Source organism: Platalea leucorodia (assembly GCF_965183815.1).
Source record: "Platalea leucorodia genome assembly, chromosome: W".
Classification (NCBI taxonomy): Eukaryota; Metazoa; Chordata; class Aves; order Pelecaniformes; family Threskiornithidae; genus Platalea; species Platalea leucorodia.
Window position 1 is genome coordinate 25,103,276 of NC_138859.1, and position 23,110 is coordinate 25,126,385.

The window sequence follows — 23,110 nt, forward strand, 5'->3', positions numbered from 1 at the left end:
GAGGCATGAACTAATTAATCCAGCTCCCTTTGCCAGCTCAAGAGTTAATACTTTCTGCTGCTTCAGTGCAAGTTTGAAAAACCCATTTGCAGAAAAAGGAGATAACTTTCCCCAATGCACAGGCAATAAACGGAAACGCAGTGACCATCTACGTGGTTGCTCTCAGTGACGGTAAGTATGGGTGAAGTTGGCTGTGTTGGCAGAGGTGTAGACCAAGCATGGCAATGCCACTAGCTTTAAGCAGCCTGAAGACATCAGTGGATTCTTGATGGGATTCATGTTCAATTGTATGTAAAAATCTCAATATTCAATGATGTACAGCATTCACAGCCTAAGGTGGGCCAGAAGAAAAGGAAAGAAAATGGAAAGCTAGAGGACTTCTCAGGACACAAGAGCCTCTGAGATACCCACCAACATTAACAACTGTTCCACCACGGCACCTACAAGAAGCTCCCTAGACCAAGCTGTGGGGTGTCCTTGAGTACTGCATCCAGCTCTGGAGCCCTCGGCACAGGAAAGACATGGACCTGTTGGAGCAGATCCAGAGGAGGCCACAAAAACGATCAGAGGGATGGAACACCTCTCCTATGAGGAAAGGCTGAGAGAGTTGGGGTTGTCCAGCCTGGAGAAGAGAAGGCTCTGGAAAGACCTGATTGCAGCCTTTCAATACTTAAAGGGGGCTTAGAAGAAAGATGAGGACAAACTTTTTAGCAGGGCCTGTAGCAATAGGACAAGGGGTAATGGTTTTAAGCTAAAGGAGGGTAGATTCAGACTAGATATAAGGAAGAAATGTTTTACAATGAGGGTGGTGAAACACTGGAACAGGTTGCCCAGAGAGGTGGCAGATGCCCCATCCCTGGGGTCATTCAGGGTCAGGTTGGAGGGGGCTCTGAGCAACCTGATCTAGTTGCAGATGTCCCTGCTCCTTGCAGGGGGGTTGGACTAGATGGCCTTTAAAGGTCCCTTCCAGCCCAAACCATTCTATGATTCTATGAAATGACTCCCAAACTTTGAGTCTTAATCCTGGTCAGAAGAGAAGACAGCTATCATGTAAAAGGCCCTTTTTGAGATTTTTCCACAGCAGAGGTTTTCATGTGCTGCAGCTAAATCTTGCAGTTACGCAGAATTTTGACACTCCAAGTATTTAATGCAAAATCTCCCTGCTCTTCTGGACCTATTCTAGAACAACCACTCCAATTTTTCTATGGAAAAATAATGATTTATATGAAAACAATTATTGTAATAATTTTAAAAGCACCTTTTACAAAAAAATATGATTACTCTAAATATTTTAGTAGGGACAAATTTCTATCTTCTTTCTTCTCAATGTATTGCATAAAGTTATAAGAAAAACAGAAAACTTACCTTTATAAAAATATCATGCAGAAAAACCAACCACTTTGGCTCTGCTCCTTCCCTCCCCAAGTCTATGTCCACCTTCCCCAGCCCTCTCCAATCTGGTACAGTACCTGCTCACTGCTTTGGTAAAGGCACAGCAGAAGGGACACCAAACATCGCTTGGAGCTCTTCTCCCACCAGGAAAAGTAAGGTTTTACCTATACCTGTGCCACAATACAGGACCAAAGGACCTGATGGGGAGGTTAAGTAGGAGGTTAAGCCTACAAGATCTTTCTGGACTCCCCATGAAAAGGCCCAGCCTTGTGTGGTTGTGTTCCCTCTGGACAACATCAGAAAAGATGTGTTAGCTAGCTCATTTATGTGCATGGATGAGGATGACAAGGGATACTGAAAGCACTCAGAACAGCACTAAGAACTTCAGACATGCCATGGAAACCCAGCAGCAAGCCTTTGCCCGAGCCTTGGAGGAAATGACTCATGTCACACCTTCCCTGACAAGAGCTTCAGCACTTGTTGACCTATTCAACCAAATCTGGAAGAATGGAGACCTCAAAGGTAACTCAGCTACTGCAAGTTTCACGAAACTAGAATGTGAGAAGCTCTCCCTTCAATGGGCAGACAGGCATCATCCTGTCCTCTCTACACAAATGAAAACTGAGGGTGACGAGACATCCTCCCACGTGAGTCACTAGCGACACCAGGCCTAGAAGACACCTTCCTCCATCCTCTGTAAGCAGCAACAGTTCTCCTAAATCAGGCAGCAAAGCAGTGAAGCATTTCACTCCCAGATCTTCAAACACTCAAGCAGGTGTCTCCTTCACAAGGGGCAGTGCTGCTTCACAAGATGCATCCCAAACAGAAGTCCCAGAGAAAGTTAAACCTATATATTAGCTAAAGGACTTGATTTCTTTCTCAGCAGTCCTCTCTGACCGTAATTGAACAGGGCTGCATTCACTATACGGAGGGAGCGTCACCCAGCAACTACAGGCAGAAAACCATTAAGTGACTGGTTTTCTCAGAGCTGCTCTTTGATCATGGGCAGGTCACCCCACTTAAAGATTTAATTTCTTCCTCTGTCAGGCAGTGCTACACCGACCTGTGTTCACTGGCAAAGCCTCAAAGTAACTCCCTATCTTTTGCTTTCTCTTTTTCTTTTGGAAACAAGACAATGGTGACTGCAGCATCTGCCAGGACCCACTTGTCCCAACAGGTCTTTAGCGTGGTAGCCAACCTCAACCAAATTCAGTGTATGAACTGCCCCTGGGCTATGATACAAGCGGGTCGATGAGATAGAGAACCCCAAACTGCCCCCAGGATCATCCCTCACATTTTGCTGAGCAAGAAAATCACTGTGCTTCAGATCCAGACCCAAGGATAAGGCAACTAAAGCCAGGTACAGGCTGTCTACCAGCACGGGGAAATGAATTACATCTTCGGTCAGGAGATCCTGCCAGTCTCTTCACAAGCAGCGCCCACCCACTCTCCAATGCTGATCTGGTTAGCCAAGGATTTGTGGCATTACACGCTGCCTGCTGATGTCAGCGGATTTAAGCCAGCAAGCAGATGACTTCACCGCCAACTTGAGAAGTTTACATGGCAGCGGTGCTGGTCACAGGAGCCTCAGTCCAACTCTGGACCTAGTGACGTGGCCACTGCCCGAGACCGTGATCCCTTGCCACCTGCCTCTGCAGCATCCGTTGGGGAGGATTTCCTGGTGTTTGACCCCAGGCGGTCAAGCAGCACTGATGCCTGCAAAAAAAAAAAAATCTCTGGAATTGCAAGAAAAATCTGCACTGATACTTTGTTTTTTCCACTTTCTATAAAATTAAGTTCCACTGTGCATTGAAATCTGCTGTTTCCCAAAAGACAACCTTCACACATCGCCCCATCCCTACTATTGCTTTGGCAATGCAGCAGCTTTTCCAGCCATGACTTCATATGGTTGGAAGCCAAGTGCTCATCATCAGAGGGGGTTTTGAGGTTCAGGTGAGACACATGAAAGAGGGACCTGAAAGGTTTAAGTGGATCTGCCCTGCTCCCACCCCACATACAGCAAAGACACCTCCCCTGGCTGTACCTCCCCAGATGCAGACAGGTCAGATGTCCTCTGCCTGCAGTCCGAGCTCACATGATGCGAAGCATCTCCTGCCTGGAAACGTTTTGGCACTAGCACAGCACTGTGCTTCTTTGAGTTATGGAGACATCGGAGATAATGTTTCACGTGATATTACATTTGATTTTGTGGCAACTTCTCATGCTTTCCTTGTCAGCAAGGCTTGGGCTTGGGTTCAGACATCCTTTGGCAGGATGTGCCAGGCTCGGTGACAATGGCACACAACCCCTGCAAAGCCCTCTACATCTCCATGCTACTGAACAGCGTAGAACACTCAACATCTTATGCTGTTAACTTGATAGCACAGTCCTTGGGATGCTCTTGACCCCGGCCAGCTAATCATCTCCAACCAATGCCCAAGAGTGGAAACTCACCATCTCTGCCTGCCACAGACATGCTGCTGTTTCTACTGGCTTAATGGGAAGGCAAACCAAGTAATCTCCTCCACCACCAGCTCCTCGGGGAGGACAGCAAAATGGTGCTACCAACAGGGTGTAGGATAATCCAGATGTGATCCACACACCCTACCTGTTCCTTCACTGCTCGGTAGATAGATAGGCAACACAACCATCAACTGGAGAAGCCTCTGAGGTCCCCAATCATGCAACAAGTCCCTGCTGCACCTGGTGGGACATGGGGACACATGCAAATAAGCAGTAAAATAAATTGCAGTCCCATTTACTGCCAACAACCAGGCTTTTGCTTGGTGACGATGGGTGACAGCCAGCCACCATGGGGGAAGGGATGGACTTGGCCAGGAAGGAGGATTTTCAGCTCTCCCTCTCCCACCACCTGGAGAAATGGGACAAACCCACAGAGTTGCTCTGGTTTTTGTTAATGCCTTTACATAAGGGGAGCCTGGGATGGAGCTGCTGCCAGGCCTTTCATGTACCAAGAGCTCCGCTGGCTCTCTAAATACATACCATACCAGAAGTCTTTTACTTAATGAATTGCTCTCAGAAATATATCAAAGAGTTTCCTACTTGCAACAGCTTCACAAGGGGAATGCAAATAAAGTATTATATAAAATCTTCCCACTAGGTCTCTTTAGAAAAAAAAAAATCCAAACATAAAAACATTTAAAATGATTCCATTATCTAAACTTTCCTCATTTATAGAGGCAATACGGTGCTCAGATAATATCTTGCGTACGTCGATGGAGTGGTCTTCACCCCAGAGGCTCACACACTGCTAGCAGACCTTCTGGGGGGTATCACTCAAATGCAGCAGGGCTTAGCAGAGCACGGCAATGCCATGCAGCAAATGAAAGCATTCACAGTAGGAAACAAGGAGAATTATAGATGAGCCGAATGTAATTGTAAGGCCAGGATTTTCTCAGCGCACCAGGAGTTCACAAAATATATCTCATGAGATCCTCCATGAGCAGACCACCTTCTCGCAGCCACCTGCTCAGAGAACTGGAAAGACCAGAGTAAAAGGTTTCCAGGGGGAATTTTCTCCATTTTTAAGCCACTGCTTTGTACAGGATGCACGAGTGCCAGCCTACAGGTACTGACCCCCATATAGTCTCCTACAGCTGCTAATAGCAGATGTCTCACCAAGCAGTGCAAGAGCAGGGCAAGTATGGGGTGGTCTTTCCCAGAGATACCCAACAACGTCGGAAAAACAGCAATTTAGGAATATCTTGGACTGCAGGTTGCATCAAGACACCTTATTATTACCCTTAAATTGCACATTATCCAGAAATTGCTCTCAGCCCCACACTTATACAACATCCTGTGGATGCTTATATACACACATATTATATATCAATGTCTATATAAATACATAATAAACCTATACACACACACACACAAAAAAAAAAAAATATCTTTCTTTTATTTGCCTTAACCTTGCTGGATCCTAGAGACAAGAATTTCAAAGGCATTAGGTACTTATGGATGCAGAAGGGGATTTTCAGGCATGGGAAAGTCAGCTTCATTCTAGGCTCCCCTATAACCTTTAGGAAGCCAATTACTTTGAAAATGTGGCCCTGGACTACTCTGCCTTCACAGAAAAGGAACCAGATGCTGAATATATTTCCAGGACTAACCTGGATTTCCATATTGTCGTGGTTTAACCCCAGCCAGCAACTAAGCACCACGCAGCCGCTCGCTCACTCCCCCACCGGTGGGATGGGGGAGAGAATTGGAAGGGCAAAAGGGGAAAACTCGTGGGCTGAGATAAGAACAGCTTAATAACTAAAGTAAAATAAGAATAGAACAGTAGTAATAGTAATAATAACAATAATAATAAAAACAAGTAATAATAGTAGAAGTAATAATAGTAGAACAGTAATACAAAATATAAAGTATTTTTCAACTAAGACTGGTACGCATTGCACAACCAGCAATGCAGAAATCTCAGCTGGAAATAAAATAGGAAAACCAGGAATTCGATTTTCCAATAAAACCCCTCAAAATCCATAAAAAATTGCAACAAAAAAAACCTTAACATCCCTTGGGAAATAATTAGTCAGCTTTTTCCTTAGCAGGTTTGAAGAGTGATTGATAATTCACATTCAAGACAAATACCTTATTAATGGGGTTTTTTTTCAATGTTTGAAGCTACTAGTGAAAAATCAACAGCCAGAAACAGTAATAAACTGAACCTAGTCCTCACCAGCAGCATTTTACTCATATATCAGTAACAGCAAGAGAAACACTTGCCTGGACAGAAGAACAATAGTTTGCAGCTCCTCTTTGGTGCCAAGGAAAATTTGTTACTTGCTGTTTAAAAAAGCCTAACATGGAGAGAGATAATTATTAGCTCCACTGCAGGCTGGGAGAGAGACCGAATGCAGGGAAAACAGCTTGGGCATCAGTGAATGTTATTTGTATATAGAAAACAAGCTCTGTGCTGGAGGAGATCAAATAGGTTTAATGCCCAGGAAAGAAGAAAAAAAAAAACCAAACAAAAAAAAACCCCACAAAAACCACACACAAAACCAAAAAACAAACCACCAATAAAAAAAAACCCCCACAAGTTGAAACAAAAGAGAGCAAGGTACAAGGTAGATAGAAGATGTCAGGGCTGCGTTGACTGGAGTCAGGAAAGCATCACTCATGCGTGACTCCTGCATCCTTCTGTAGTACCCACCAGAGACTGGTACGTCAGCCAGGGACCTTCTTCCCCAGGGAAAACACCCGGTCCTGCTAACACCCCAAGAAACCCAAGGAGGCTCGATAGAAACGGCCAGCCTCACAGCTGAATTTCAAGCAGCTGGCTGTGACACTGGGAGGGAGCCCAGACGAAGTTTTGCTGCTGAATATTTCGGAGCAGATCAAAGCTATAATAAATTAAATCCACAATTCCATCTGGCACCTTCAGAGGCTCATCTGAAGCAGCGCCTCTGTACAGCACACACCTTTCTACACAACAAGATCTTGTCTTTGTTGTATGTAGGTGTTTGTATAGATACTCCCAGCATCCTTGAATCCAGGCACATGGTAGGAAGGGGATGTGTGAGCCCCCATCCCGCAGCCGAGCAGCTTCCAGCATGGCTCTGTGTGGGAAGAAGCTGTGCCCAAAACAGGATGCGGGAGCTGCAATACGCACTGCTTAGACCAGCACGTCCTCTTGTACCACCCTACAAGGGGCTCCCAGGCTTCTTCTCATGGATCCCACATGTGGGACTGAAGCCTGGAGGACATCAAGCAGGGCAAGAGCACCAAAAACACCGGCCTGAAGCCCCTTCTCCAGGTGGGACATCCATCAGCCACAGTAACTGCAAATGCTGCTTCACCCTTTCCTGCAGCCAGCTTGGTCTCATATTTCCTTGGGCAAATGCTGCTCTTACAGGGTTGATGGTCTCATGGTGGCACAGCAGCTCCTCAATGACGTGACAATGGTCAAACCCATGCCTCCACCCTACCCAACCCTCTCCCACGCCGGTGCTCACACGGAGGAGGGAAAGCCACCTCCAGCGATGCCAGCAGCGCTTGGTAAATACTCTTCACTGATGTTCACACAACGTACAACCACCAAAACCAACTCACACCTGGGTTCTGTCATTGTAAACCCAACACAGGCTCTCAGAACGTGCAATTTTGCTTCTTCTCCCAGTTCACCCTCTCAGCTATTTAATCCTCTTCCCTGCAACACCATCCTTGTGCTGCAGCACATAACCAAGAAGCACAGCTACACAAAGATCCTTCATCCCAGCTACATCCCATACTTCCAAGTCAGTTTTGATGCTCCAAATAGGTCCCTCACACAGGTGGCAATAAGAAGCTCTTCAGAAATAAATGGAACACTCCATGTTTTTTCCCCTTTATCACAGAGCAATAAGCTCCTGGTCAAAGCATCCATCTACACATTGGGATGTTGCCCATCTCCCATGGTTTCAGTGGGAGCAAGCTTTTGGATGCCGAGCAGAGGGACACGTCTCTTATTCCATGGGAGAGTGAAAGCTGGCAGCACAGGCAGGCTCCGTGCTGCCAGATGAGGCAGTACAAGAACAAAAGCAAAGGTTTGGTGAGGAAGAGCTAAACACAACTCCTACCTGATTGTGTTCATGAGACGACAAGCCCTTCCCTCGGGATGGGGAACAGCTGCCATCAACCTGCTCACTACAATCCGCTGTCCACTGTAAAAGGGATAAAAAAAAGGGATTGTGTAAAATAATAGCCGTGCTGGGGAAAACTGCTGTGTCAGTCCATAGCACACAGCAAACACCATCCAGCTGTGGGCATCACTGTACATGTGTGGCTCCCCCCCTTTTTGAGGATGATCCCAAAGGCTTTGGCTCGGAAACGCTCCACCCGCTGACAGTGAGCAGAGGGAAGATGCAGGAACAATTGCAGGAAGGCACCTGAAATGATGCTTTGCAATAAAAAACATCCCCGGTATTTCCTTGCAGACTCCAACAGTGTTTGGTATCTCAGGCATGTGGTATGCACCAGGACAGCTTGACTTGATTACTCTCTTCCATAGTCTTCCATGGAGAGCTGGGAATTTTCTGCTTTTCCCAACTCTGTTCACTTCAGGGACAGATATGAGTCCTGAGTTGCCAAAAACCTGTTTTATTTTAAACAAAATAGAAAACAGCTCAAAGCTGTAGGTTTGGCCATTGCCGTATGCCGCAGCTGTGATGTGCAGCCTGGACGGCAGCCCTGCTGTCACACCAGCTTCACCCCATGGTGAAGGACATGGGCATCAGGGGACTTCCCGGCCATAGGGGGAGGTCAGCAGGACAGCACAGCCCATGGCAGAGGTGAGCAGCTCTGGAACATGACCTGCTGTTTCCCCCAAGGTTTGACAGCAAGGTGCCTCCACCAAAATAATTCAATTTGGGGTCATTTGGGGGTTCCCCAATTCATTTCTTTAATGAAGGGTTGCATCATACTGGGGGAAAAAAATTTTAAAATTAATAAAATAATCAAGCAGACAAACATAAAAGATGCTGCTTAATCCTAAAGTCATTTTGTTGCCCCCCCCCCCCCCCGCAAAGTTGAGACTGAACCTTGGCGACCAGTTCCATTTCTGAGGTCTTTCATGCTGGAAGCATTTGGCTGCTCCAGAGACACACCACTTGGATGCCATCACCAAGGCTGATGTGTCAAGAAAAATGAAAATTCAATTCCATACGAACAGCAACTACCTGAGAGCTTCTTGACAAGTACACATGAACCCACAAATAAGAGGAAGAGCCACCACTAGAACTGCTCACCATCCCTGCACAGCTCTGCCCTCATCAGAGAGCCCATGCTAGCTCAACCAGATAGGAAACATCAGCCTCACCTTTAATGAGCTCTTTAACGAGCTGCCCATTGCTCTCCTGCCACCTCTGCTCACCTACCTGGAGAAGCTCATGATGCTATCATGCTTGAGAGCCTTCTGCTAGACCTACACATATCTCCTTTAACAATTTTGAGTGCAACCACATGCCTGGAAAGTTCTCTCAAAGTACAGCTCACCCATTATTATGTCCACAGCCGAAAGAAAATTGCATTTTCCCCTCTAACTTTCCTCTTTTTTTTCTGGTGGGAGCAAGGCTGGAGACACTCCCATAATGGAAATATCCATGCTCTGGGATTCTCTAGACTGGAGATGGATTCAGCTCCCCTGCAAGTGGCATGGAGGATGGAGGAGCATACAACACGCCTTTCCTTCCTTCCCCCAGCACGGAGAACACCGATTCGGGGATGTGGTACCATCCAAGCATCTCGCACACATGGGTGAGTGGATTTATCCTCTCTCAGGCAGGGAAAACATTATTACAGCCACAAGGAAATGAACCGCAGAGAGATTAAGTAACTTGCCCGAAGTCAGAGATTAAGTTGCCAGCAGAACCTTGCAGTTAAAAACAATTTTCTTGGTCTCAGTCCAGTGCCTTCACTATAAACCCATCCTTCTTCCTCCAGCTCTCATTAAGAGGGAACATGTCACCTTCAGCCAGGCTGGCTTCCACCAGGGTTAGTCCAGCAAGCTGCAGGATATGTGAGTGCTTATTGCTTGCTTTGATAAGAAGTGATCAGGAAGAGAAAACCAGAAATAAAAATTCCTGGTTATTTCTTATACAAATTTGGGGTACGAGGTGGGAAAATGAATATCTTTGGGAAACAACAGATAATTCCTTCCTAACACATCCCTTAAGACATGGCTCAATAAAAGCAGGTGACCTATGTAAAAGCCCAACCTCACTTCTTGTCCCATATACAGCCCAAAAAATACAAAATACTACATTTTGCTGGAGTTTCACATATAAAATCCTAATTCCACGTAGAAACCAATGGTCTGTGGTGTAAAAGACTGGAATGTCAAACCATTGTCTCAAAGCTTGCTTGTGTATGCTTGCCTGATAAGACACGGTGCAGCCTGCGGGGAAAGTTATGCAAACTTACTGAAGCAGCAGACCATTCTTTTGCTTATCAGGCACCATCAAAGCAAGATACCAACCATCGTCTGGGCTGAGCCAGCTGCCCGCCAAGAATATACATTGTTACCTGCCGATGGTCACGTATAGGCGAGACCTAGGCGAGACCTAAAGCACGTGAACAATGCGTGGGGCATATACGCATATACCGGACTGTGGACACGTGCCGTATATAAAAGACTGTGGAAACAAACGGCGGTGTGCACCCACCACCAAAGAACTGAAGACTGAGGACCAATGGGACGCCGCTGGATCCATGGTGGTGACTATCCTTTGCTTATCTTTCCGAATGCTTGCTTAGTTTCCTCCTAATATTTCCTGCCTTTCCTATCGCTCCATTCTTCTGCTTTTATCCAATAAAAATGGCCTGATAGGCGGCATTTGACCTCGTTTGTGTCTTAATCTCACTCTTGGGATCATTACAAACCTTCCCTGAGCCCAAAATCGGATTGGGACTTTACATGTGGTACAACCGCAATTAGCTGCTTAATTTGAGATGCCACTAAAAGGGGTCTAATTAAAGGGTTCAGTGTTCAGATCTTTCATTATTATTCTTTTTTCTTTTAAAATAAAACCTGACCATCTTTAAAGGCAGCATCCCTAGCACTGTCATAAAAAAAACCAGCAGCTCCTATTTTTCAGGTGACAGAGGGAAGTTAAAATCCCATTTCCACAACTGGAAGATGGATTTAGTTGTGGCAACCAAGGATCTTAATGCAAAAATTGTACATGGGCTGCCACAAGAATTAGCAGCTTTTGTCCTGAAGACGGGCAGAGGTGTGGACAGGCTGTAAGTGGTTGTAAAACTCTGACTATTAATTTATTTCTAATTCAATAGTATTTCTAAATTTGGCATGTTAAATAAAGCAGCACTTACCTGTTTGACCTGAAGCCCCTCCAAAGCATCACTTCAAACACAGCCATTTTCCAGCCTTAGGTTAAAAAAATGCACTATAAAGTACTTTGGATCACTTGACTTTTAAATTTATTTTCTTCCACTTCTAACAGCTTTGATCCTCAAATTGTAAAAAACTTCTTCAGCAAAATCTATCTTTAAAAAGGTTCCTTTGATTGCTAATTTCCTTACACCAAGCTAATATATAAAGGGTCCAAAGCTCTGGATCAGATCCTCAGCTCCAGGAAACCTGCATAGCTCAGATAAATCAGATAAACACTGCTTCCACTAGATCAGGTTGCTCAAAGCCCTGTCCAACCTCACCTTGAACACTTCCAATGATGGGGCATCCACAACTTCTCTAGGCAACCTGTTCTAGTGTCTCACCACCCTCACAGTAAAGAATTACTTCCTTATGTCCAATCTAAATCTACTCTTTCTCAGTTTAAAACCATTGCCCTTTGTCCTATTACTACAGGCCCTACTAAAAAGTCTGTCCCCATCTTTCTTCTAAGCCCCCTTTAAGTATTGAAAGGCCGCAATAAGGTCTCCCTGGAGCCTTCTCTTCTCCAGGCTGAACAACCCCAACTCTCTCAGCCTGTCCTCACAGGAGAGGTGTTCCATCCCTCTATTTCCATGACCTCCTCTGGACCCGCTACAACAGGTCCATGTCTTTCTTGAATGGGGGACCCCAGAGTTGGACGCAGTACTCCAGGTGGGGTCTCTGGGAGTAGAGGAGGAGAATCACCTCCCTTGACCTGCTGGCCACTCTTCTTTGGATGCGACCCAGGATACGCTTGGCTTTCTGGGCTGCAAGCGCACACTGCCAGCTCACACCCAATTTGTCACCCACCGGTGTCCCCAAGTCCTTTTTTGCAGGGCTGCTCTCAACCCATCCATCCCCCATTCTGTGCTGATACTGAGGACTGTCCTGATCCAGGTGCAGGACCTTGCACTTGGCCTTGTTGAACTTCATGAGGTTCACATGGGGCCACTCCTGGGGTGGAAAGAAAGCTCCTCTCTGCTGGACTTGGGGACATTGGCTTTTGCAATCCCCACCAGCAGCACATGGGGTGCATAGGGCAGGGGACAGAAGAAGCAGGCACCTCTGGTAGCTGGCAGGAGAGCACCTTGCCCTCACTACCCCAACTGCTCCTCCCAATTTAAAGGCAAAACAAAGCCCTAAGGAGGCAGAGCCTCATTTGTAAGCAATTAATAGACTTGAGCGTGAAACGAGAGACAAAACAACCTGCAACAAAATTTCTCTGCATGCTGGAGGAGGTCATGTTCCTGGACAAACCCAGCCTGGACTCTGCCCTTCTCCCCATCATCTTACCCCCACTTTGCCACGCAGTCTCAGTAGCCGTTAAGCTAACGTTAAGGCTTAATGCGAAGTGGTCCAGGGATTTCTACTCGGTATCAGTCTCCCTTGCACCTCATATAAAGAGACAAAGACCCAAATCAGACCAGCAGATCCCTCCAGCAGCTCAAACACATCTCAGCTATCTAATGATGGCCATATCCTTACCCTTATGACCCCTTCAGTCATATTATTCTTATTTTGTCCCCATAACCAGTATGTAAAGTGGTCTCTAACCTCAATATTTTATCCTACTGGGAGCCCTGTGGGGTAGGAAAGCACCTCTATCACAAACAGAGGATCATGGCAGCCTTACAAGCCCAAGGGCACAGACTGGAGCTCACTGCTCCCTGCACCACAGGCTCCTTATCCCTTTGACAGTTCACATCTTCAGCACGCATCCGGCACACTGTGGCACCAGAATACAAACGATTTCCCTCCGAACAACAACAGTAGTTCAGGAGGTTTCATTTCTCCTTGTGTTGGACCTAAAATGTCCATTTTAGGAACAAACCAAACTAGGACCGTGTCATTCCTAATGACAACACCAAACCACATCCCCACTAAAACCATCCCTCTGTTTGCTGAGTATTCCCATCCTCTGAAATACAGCAATTTCCTTCTCTGACATAACAACCATGAAGCAAGCAAACAGGTTATTACACATATTAAAATGCTCACAAAACCTACACTTTTGGGGAGCATTTGGGGCTTTTGATTGACCTTCTGGTCTTGGTTGTTTCATGGACACCCCTGTGCATACAGACTCCCGTCTCACATCTCACTACTGAGCATCCCCCCGCTGCAGCCTCCGCAGCTCTTCCCAGTCCCTCCAGGATTTTTCCACCCTGGCGAAGCAGCATGCTGTTTGGGATGGAGAGAGGCACCCTTCATTTACAAACAAAATGTCCTTCATTTACAAATGGGAACCTTGGAGAAGTCAAAAAGCTTCAGGGCATGCACCTTGAGACCATGGAAAAACAAAACCCAGTTGGCAGGAGACCTCTATCAACTGGTTGGAGACCTCATATCTGGCTGAACAAGCAAGCTGCCCCAAATCCAGTCTTTTATTATGTCCTGCTTTACACCCCAACACTCGAAAAGCTGCTTCGGCTAGATGCATACCCCCAACCCAGGCGACAAGCCACCAGCGTCCCCCAGCCCCTCTCCCACCCCACGCTGTGCTCTTCACCCACCTGCGAGACATGGGACTGCGTCTTCTCGCTCTCACCGTCCCCCTCTGTTTTATCCGTCAGCAGCCCCTGGACCTGGTACTCCAGGACGTAGCTGTCAATGAAACGCTCCAGCTCCTCGATCTCCTGAGAGCGGCTGCTCCCCGCCTCCGAGGAGGCCGATGCCACCGACGAGTTCTCCATCCCTTCAGGAGAGACACTGAGAACGGAGGGGGCCTGAGAAAGTAAAATAAAAAAAGGCAAGAAATGATTTCCCAGTAATTATAAAAAGGTTATAAAAGCAGTAGCCAAAGTCTATCAGTTACCACAGGCAGGATACTTTTGCTGTACATCCAATAACATTTATAATAATCCTAGGTGGTCACATTTAGAGTTTCCATGCATGCACAAACAAAAAAAGTCACATTTCTGTAATATTCCTACATCTAAGGACAACAACAGACATTTTGCTTATCCTCCTCCTTAAAACCCAAACTACTGAAAACCTCCAGATACATGCACAAGAGAAAAACAAAATTAAAAAGCTTAATTTAAAAAGCCCATGGCATTATCTGTGCTGGATAAGGGTGATAAGCTGGGGATGATGGACAGGGGTGTGAGGAAGAGGAGGATAATTGAAAAGCTTCTCTAGGGTAGCAGCGGTAAATGATGCCGAGTCAACGGTGCGACTGTAAATGGTCCAGCAAGGAGGTTTGCACATGGAGGTGAAACAGAGATCACACCAGAATCTATTTTTAAAACCTCTCCTTGTTAAAAATGGATTAGAAAGAGCAAAAAATGGAAAAACCTTGCAAAACAACAAAGCATGTTCCGCATCAACCAGTCGACTGGCAACTACAGAAGAAATGATGCTATCCCTCCAGCTGAGCTCCAAGCCAGCACAGCCCCGAGCCCCTGCCACAGCAAAGGTATCACCTCCATGGAGGCACAAGCCCACATGCTTCTTCTCCCAAACTCAGTCCTGCTCTGCCAGACCACCAAGTGCCGTGGATCCATGGTTTTGCTGGCTGGAGCAACATGAAGAGGTCCTTTCCTGGCTCTGAGGGGCCAGTGCTTCCAGGGGAATAAAACCCTTGCCCACCTCACCAGCTAGCTAGCGTGAGCTCTGCAGGAGAACGGCTCTACAGAAGACAGGGGCTTTATGATGCTTGTAAGTTAAAGCATCCTTAGGATGCAAACTGACTCTGGGAAACCAGCACAGAGCCCAGCCAAGACACAAACCTTCAGAGATGGGAGCCTGAATCACTAAAAGCTCTGTATGTAGGTTTTTAACATCATATAATGGTTAAAGTCAAAATACAGAGCAGAGGAGAAAGAAGGCTGTGCAAATGCAAACAGATGTATATACAAATTAAGTCATTGGCTTTAAGGCCTGATTTGAAAATGCTTTTGAAGGTGCTGGGGTCCATCAGTGCTGGTCACTTTTTAAGTACCACCTCCTAAGAGCACAGGAGCAGGCAATTCCAAACTGTCAGAAGTCAAGCAGGCGAGGCAGAAGGCCGGCCTGGCTGATCCCTGGAGTAGGGATCTTATGCTAGAACTAAGACAAAAAAAGAAAATGTATGACCAGTGGAAGCAAGGTCAGGCGACATGGGAGGACTACAGAGATGCTGTTCGCCACTGTAGGGAGGAAATACGCACGGCCAAAGCTCAACTAGAGCTGAAGCTGGCCACTACTGTGAGGGACAATAAAGAGGGCTTTTTAAAATATGTTAATAGCAAAAGGCAGGCGAGAAATAACATTGGCCCATTACTTGACGAGCATGGTCACCTCACAAACAGGGACGTAGACAAAGCAGAGACGTTTAATGCTTTCTTCGCCTCGGTCTTCAACACCGATGATGGGCTCTGGGACCCCCAGAGCCCTGGGCTAGAGAACCATGACTGCGAGAACGACAAACTCCCAACCAGCCCCGAACTTGTGCGGGATTTGCTGCTCCAGCTGGATCCCTATAAGTCAATGGGGCCCAATGGGATTCATCTGAGGGTACTGAAAGAGCTGGCTGATGTCATAGCGAGACCTCTCTCAATGATTTTTCAATGCTCTTGGGAATCTGGGGAGGTCCCAGTTGACTGGAAGCTGGCAAACATTGTCCCAATCTTCAAGAAGGGCAACAGGGGTGACCCTGGTAACTACAGGCCTGTCAGTCTCACCTCTGTGCCTGGCAAAATCATGGAGAAGATTATTCTGGGAGTTACTGAAAAACACCTGAAAGACAACGCAGTCATTGGTCCCAGCCAGCACGGATTCACGAGGGGAAAGTCCTGCTTGACAAACTTGATTTCCTTCTATGACAAGGTTACCCACCTAGTTGACCAAGGGAAGCCAGTCGATGTAGTCTTTTTGGACTTCAGTAAAGCCTTCGATACTGTCTCTCACAGTATCCTCCTGGGCAAAATGTCCAGCATACAGCTGGATAAACACAGAATGCAATGGGTGAGCAATTGGCTGACGGGTCGGGCTCAAAGGGTTATAGTAAATGGGGTTACATCAGGCTGGCGACCAGTCACTAGCGGGGTTCCGCAGGGATCCATCTTGGGGCCAGTGCTCTTCAATATCTTCATAAATGACTTGGATGCAGGACTTGAAGGTTTGTTATCAAAGTTTGCCAATGACACAAAACTGGGAGGAGCCGTTGACACTCTCGAGGGCAGAGAGGCCCCGCAGAGAGATCTGGACAAATTAGAGAGCTGGGCAATCACCAACCATATGAAGTTTAACAAGGGCAAGTGCCAGATTTTGCACCTGGGACATGGCAACCCTGGATGTACATACAGACCGGGGAACGAGAGGCTGGAGAGCAGCCCCGCGGAGAGGGATCTGGGGGTTCTGGTTGACGGCAAGTTGAACGTGAGCCAACAGTGTGCCCTGGCAGCCAGGAGGGCCAACCGTGTCCTGGGGTGCATCAAGCACTGTATTGCTAGCCGGTCGAGGGAGGTGATTGTCCCGCTCTACTCTGCACTGGTGCGGCCTCATCTTGAGTACTGTGTGCAGTTTTGGGCGCCACAGTACAAAAAGGATACAAAGCTACTAGAGAGTGTCCAGAGGAGAGCCACAAAGATGGTAAAGGGTTTAGAGGGGAAGCCATATGAGGAGCGGCTGAAGTCACTTGGTCTGTTCAGCCTAGAGAAGAGGAGACTGAGGGGAGACCTCATCGTGGTCTACAGCTTCCTCACAAGGGAAGGAGGAGGGGCAAGCGCTGATCTCTTCTCCCTGGCGACCAATGATAGAACCCGAGGGAACGTCAGGAAGATATGCCAGGGGAGGTTTAGGTTGGACATTAGGAAAAGGTTCTTCACCCAAAGGGTGGTGGAGCACTGGAACAGGCTCCCCTGGGAGGTAGTCATGGTGCCAAGCCTGACAATTTTCAAAAGTATTTGGACAATGCCCTCAGACATATGGTGTGATTTTTGGGGTTGTCCTATGCAGGGACAGGAGTTGGACTCGATGATCCTTGTGGGTCCCTTCCAACTCAGGACATTCTATGATTCTATGATCCATGCTGACCTCTCCCATCAGTGCCCGGGTGAGCACGGCATCCTTCAGCGGTGCCAGTAACACAACCGGAGTCTTCTTCACTCTCCTCTCCCTGGTGAGTCCGTGCCATCAAATTACATCAATTTTTTTATAGTATGACTAGGCTAGCCCCCAAAATTTCATTTGGCTGGACTTGCCTGCCTCTCCGCAGACATCCATGCTCATGGATGGGGAGCGGAGCAGAGCAGGAGACCTGGAGCTGCTGCAGGTCTGGCAGCATGTCCTCCTCGCTGCATTACTATCCTCCTGGCGCAGGGAAAGCTCCTGCCAGCAGCTCATCCTCCCCCACCGTGTCCTTCCCCACCAAAACGTGTGGTGAGGAGGCAGACAGGCTCCCACTGAATTAAGCCAGCATAACCGGAGGTGCTCAAGGAAAACCTCGGCAAAGCCAACAAGTGATAACTGTGCAAACCAGAGCAGGGAAAATGCTGAGTCACTTCCTCCCTCAGAGCCCTAAATAGAGAAGAGCGTAAAGAAAATCATTCTCCAAGCTGACAAAAAAGGAAGAGAATCCCCAGTTTAAAAAAAAAAAAAAAATAAAATAAAAAAAAAAAATCAAAGTGCATATAGTGACGGCAGAAGGGGAAGGGACAGAAAAGGCAGCCTTGTGCTGCAGCTGTAATGGGTAAGAGCATCATCCCCGGCTCCTTTGGGAACTGGGGGTTCACTAATCATTTTTAACAGCAGCTCCAGCTCCAAGGCAAGTTCACGGACCATCAATGGTGCCGAAAAGCCACCAGGCTGCTGCCTTGTCTCCTCCAGGCGATGCTGCCAGCCGTGACCTCAGTCTCGATGGGAAACCACAACGAGCCTGGGCAGAGCCTGGCCAAGCTTTTGGGGACAGATTTTATCCACTCCCCAGTGTGCAAACGCTCTACATGAGGTTCTAGGTGGCAGCACGCGAAATGCCACTATTAGGAGCAGTAACAATATAATACCCGATTATCCATCCCAGCAGGTACGTGGTGAGGCTAAGCTCAGGGCTGGAAAACCCTTTTGAATGGTAGGATACCGGTACAGGCAGGAGACTCTGGAGAGAAATCAGCCACCAGCTTTTCACTGCAAGCTTGGTGGTCAAGCACAAGCACAAAGTCCTGGGACAACAGCATGGCAGCATAGAATAGAATAGTTAGGGTTGGAAGGGACCTTTAAAGGTCATCTAGCATCATCCCATCACACTCTCCCCAGCAGCATCCCTACAGCCAGCTCCTCCTTCTCCGCATTCAAGAAAATTTGGGTTATTTCCTTAAAGAAAATTTAGTGAATTACTAAAGCCACTTCTGAGTTAACCGACCCACTTGCACCCAGACAGATAATATTTAAGCCCATGATTGCTGCAGCCTCTCCTTGTAGGCAAGAAGAAATTTGCATTTCCCTCTTCCATCTTCTTTCTTACAGCCTGTAAGTTCTTATCTTTGAGACCTGCACTCCTCTGTCAAATTTGGCTGAAATTAGTCCCCGGGTTAAAAAAGCTTCTGGAGGAATAGCGAGTGACAGCCAGTCTTAGTGCATAAGACTCATTTCTGTTAATTAAAAAAAAAAAAAAAAAAAAAAAAGCACAGAAATATAGAGAAGCTTCAAAGTGGCTGTTTGCAGTCAATAAATAAATCTTTCGCCCCATGTAATGCAAGTATATATATATAAAAAAAAAAAAAGTCATGCAAATATCCTTTCTCAGAGCCGATTCCGAGAAAGACAATGTGTGCTCCGCAGATGCTCTGAAACCCAGGAGAGAGGGAGAGGGACCAGCACCCTGGGGTGAATCTTTGCATTAAAAGCATCTGGGCAGGGAGGGATGCTGAGGCTCTGCCGACAACCAAGCGCTCCATAGGGCTATGACGTCCTGCCCACCACCGATGCTGCTCTAAGCATCCTCAGAGGCATCTGTAGCCATCGTGGTGAGACCCCACGGCCCCTGAAAACTCCACCTAACTCATCTATTAGTTTGCAGTGATGAAATATGCACGCAGCAAGAAAAATAAAGAAATCATTTCCAAAAGCACCCCGAGCCTCCACGTCCTGCTGTGAAGCCTCCAGCTGCAAAAATTATTGCTGCAAGTTTTAGGATCCCAGCCCAGCTTCCTGAGTTGGAGAAAAATGTAATCAAAGATGCCTCCAAGCCGATCGCCTGGCTGGGAAAAGGCATTTCTTGGATCACTGATATGCCCTGATTTAAGGGAATATGGCTCCCACGGGTACAGGCATCCACCCCCATCTCTTATAACCATGCAAAGCAAACACCACCTTAAACACTAAACATTTCTCTGTTATTAAACTCCAGCTGACAACCACAGCACAACCACAACCCTTCCTGCTTTCTTTTCCTCTATTGCACAGCCACTCAAGATGGTATTTATGATGGCACGTTATCAAAATCCCCCCTGGCTTTGTTGCAGCCAGACATGGCACCCAGGAGCCCCCTGGCCCAGGGGGTTTGCTTCTGGACGGGTGACGCAGGGAGATGCCAGCACCCAAAAGCAAAACAGCATTTGCAGACCACTGCTTCGGGCTGGCTTGGTTGGACCTACACTATACCATAGTCCCGCCGGTGACCAGAGTGCACACTTCTCTGCAGGACAAAAAAACCTTTAAAATTCATCCCATGATTATTCCTGCAAGATCCCCCATGAGCAAACACTAAGATGTGTTTTTGCAGACCTGAACACCCTTCAAAGCCATCTGCAGAAGCTGGTGGCCCTAAAACGATGTCTCCATGGACCACGTAGCAGAAGGAGCAGCTTGCAGTCACAGCCACGGGCGAGCTCAGCTCTGCAAAGCAGCTGCCCCAGCCCTGATCTTGCCCAAGGCTGTGCCACCCGTGACCAGCTCCATGCCGGTTGGCAAAACTCTGGCTTCACAAACGAGATGCTCAATGCTTGTGACGGCCAAGACCCCTGAAACATCTGCAATGCATTTCTGTTCTAGCTCGAAAGCGTCGTGCTTGCATAGACAGACTTGTGAGATTTAATCAAATGACGCAAAACACTTGGGATCATACCTACTTATTTGCAGAAGACCTTCTCAACGCTAGCTTGGGGACGGGCTGGGTGCCATCCCTGCTGCATGACATGGCACAGCTGATCGCAGAGACCTGGACTGCTGCAGCACACTGCACTGCCGTGCTGCAGCCTCCCATGCCACCCTTCCCACACCAACCCATCCGCTCACCTCCCATGCCAGCTATCACCCAATGCAAACAGTGGCAGAGCGATGGCGAAAGGTTGGTTGTGAACACCAGCTTCTCCCAAGCTTCTCCCAAGGTCCCAGTGAACACAAGCCAAGCAACACGGCTTCTCCAGGATTTCATGAGTTCAAAAGCGCTTTTCAGATTTAATTACAAACCCCATTAATGGTTCCCCGTCGCAGGTGGCTGGGGAAGCTGGTGGCAGCTGTGTGTCTCCCTGTAGCTTCTGCTTCAGCACAGGGCAGGCTCCAGCGGTGGTGAAGCCTTCCCGGGGTGGCGCAGGCTGTACAAACCAGTCCCAGCAAGCTGGGCCAGCTCCAGAGGGAGGGGAAAGGTTGGTTGGGGTTTTTTTGCATTAAGGCCAATTAAAATCACTGGTGAGAAATGAGAAGCTTGTGGGCACCCGCATGCATCCTCAGGTCACCCAGGCATGACGTGACACCAAGGGACGGGGCACATCACACAGCCGCCCACCTCCGCTCCCCATCCCAGGGACATCCCCACCACGGACACATCATCCCACCCATAACCCTTTCCATCCTGCCACCTGAGAGATACAGATAACTTCCACCACCACCCAGCGGCATGGTGGACATAACCATGCTGGGGAAGAAGGCAAAGCTGAGCTAGTGCTGGTGGCCACAGAGGAGACGCCCTTGATAAATTGCTGCACATTATGAAATACTCCTGTGGCAGGCTCCTGGCCGACAGGTGCGGCAGGATTTGGTCCTGCAGAGATAGCAGAGGCAGAAGTTTAGTTGTGTCACCACAGCTTCTACCACCTAAGAAACCAGGTTTTTCTTCTCCTGTACCACGACTGCTACGTGCCTGGGGAACAGGGGAGGCCAAGGGTTGTCTCGGTAGGAGAGGAGACAGGAGCAATGGCTTTTCTGAAGTAAACACAAGACTACTCCTAGTCAGCCTGTGGTCCCTAAAGCCTCAGAGGTCCATAGACTGCCTCAAAGGAGTCTCCAAAAGCTAACTCGAAACAGCAAAGATCTCAAATCCGTTATAGAGACACCATCCCCATTCCTGGCCACTGTTGGGGTACCTCTACATTGCAGAAGACTGACAAATGACGATGCAGAGTCCAGCAAGCCAAGACCGACCATGGCACAGCCCAAGGCAGACATGGAAGAAACAAAACCTCTCTTTTCAGCAGGAAAGTTGATGGCTAAATGCACAAAAGTTTTGAGAACATCCAATGTCATCCCCATTTCAGTCTGAGCCGAGCAGGAAACATATTTCTTAGGATCACCAGCAAGGCATCTATGTTGTAAATGACTTATATATATATATATATATATGCACACACATATATAAAAATAAATAAAAATAAAATAACCAGTCTCTCAAACAAACAGAAAATGATTGGTTAGCTACACTAGCCCTTTATTTCGGATGACTCAGTAATGCGCTAATTACACTCAGGTAGCAGAAATGCACCTTCTCCAAGGAGTTTCACAAGAACATCCCAAAGCATTTATGGAGATTACTTGTCCAGAAGCCTCAACGCTTCCAGATTTTCAAAACAGGAACAGTTGTCCTTTCCCCAGCCTGATGAAGAGCATGAGCTACCCCAAACAGAGCAGCAGACCGTTAACTCTGAAACTTAACAATGTCAAGTGTAACGTAAATGTCTTAATACTTCTGCCAAACTGAAGAACAATGAAATCATTAACAATATTTAATTGCTCCATATTTTAGCAGAAAGAGTCAGGCAATATGCTAAATGTACCCCAAACATCTCCTGAAATAGCTCATTTGCTGCACCCAGCTTCCATAGAAACCATAGGGTCTTGCTGTACTTTTAGATATAGCTCCTCACAAATACACAGGACCCCAAAGACTCCCTTGAGCAGCAAGAACATGAAACTAAATAAAGTTCAGGAGGGTTTTCTTGCCACGCTGCAGAGACCTGCGGGCAAAAACTCAACCGGCAATAGCTACTGCAATTTCACACCACTCCTGCTGGGAAAAGACCAAGTAGCAGCAAGGACAGCTGTAAGGAGAAACAGGAGACACACACCCAAAATGAGAAGGAAGGGGAGAGTCAGTGTAGCAAAATTTGTCCTCACCAGGAGACCATGGTAGAGTGAACACAACAGAGCACTTCACCTCAAAATGAGGATGCTCAGAGAGCAAAAAAAGCTTCCAAGACAGAGTGCTGAAGGAGGGACATCTGGAGATAAAGCTCAGCACCTCATCATCTTCCCTTCCACAGTTTGGATCAAAGACTAACAACTATGAAGGATTTTTTCATGCTTTGCACATTATTTTTCACGGTGCTCAGGAACCCTCCATAGACCGTTCCCATCCCATTTGTGCATGAGGCTGACTCAGCTACGGGAACAAAGGTGTCAAAGCCAGCCAAGCCCCTCAGGTAGCTTACTCCTCTCCCACATCCCCCTGCAAAGGCAGAACTGGTGTTCAATTCATCTCCACAAATGGTTTCTCCGATCTCCCATTGGCTGGGGAGCTCCTGGGTGCTGGGCTTTACCCTCCAGCTCACCTGACACAAATCGCATTCCCACATCACCTTCACCATCCAACCGCTCCTCCTCTGCTTTCCTTTAAAAGCAACCTGAGAT

General features: G+C 47.4%; 1 protein-coding gene across 1 annotated transcript in view; it reads right to left on the reverse strand.

Annotated features, from left to right (window-relative positions):
• The window catches only part of LOC309602006 (CBP80/20-dependent translation initiation factor-like), a gene marked incomplete at its 3' end in the record, with an annotated part of 138,356 nt that overhangs the window by 112,459 nt on the left and 2,787 nt on the right, over positions 1-23,110 (reverse strand). Inside the window, exons 2-3 of the mRNA XM_082335282.1 lie at positions 13,801-14,013; positions 7,977-8,060 (exon numbers count right to left, since the gene is read on the reverse strand). Coding sequence (XP_082191408.1) covers positions 7,977-8,060; positions 13,801-13,980 — 264 coding nt within the window. The 5' untranslated portion in view covers positions 13,981-14,013. The remainder of the gene's footprint in view (positions 1-7,976; positions 8,061-13,800; positions 14,014-23,110) is intronic.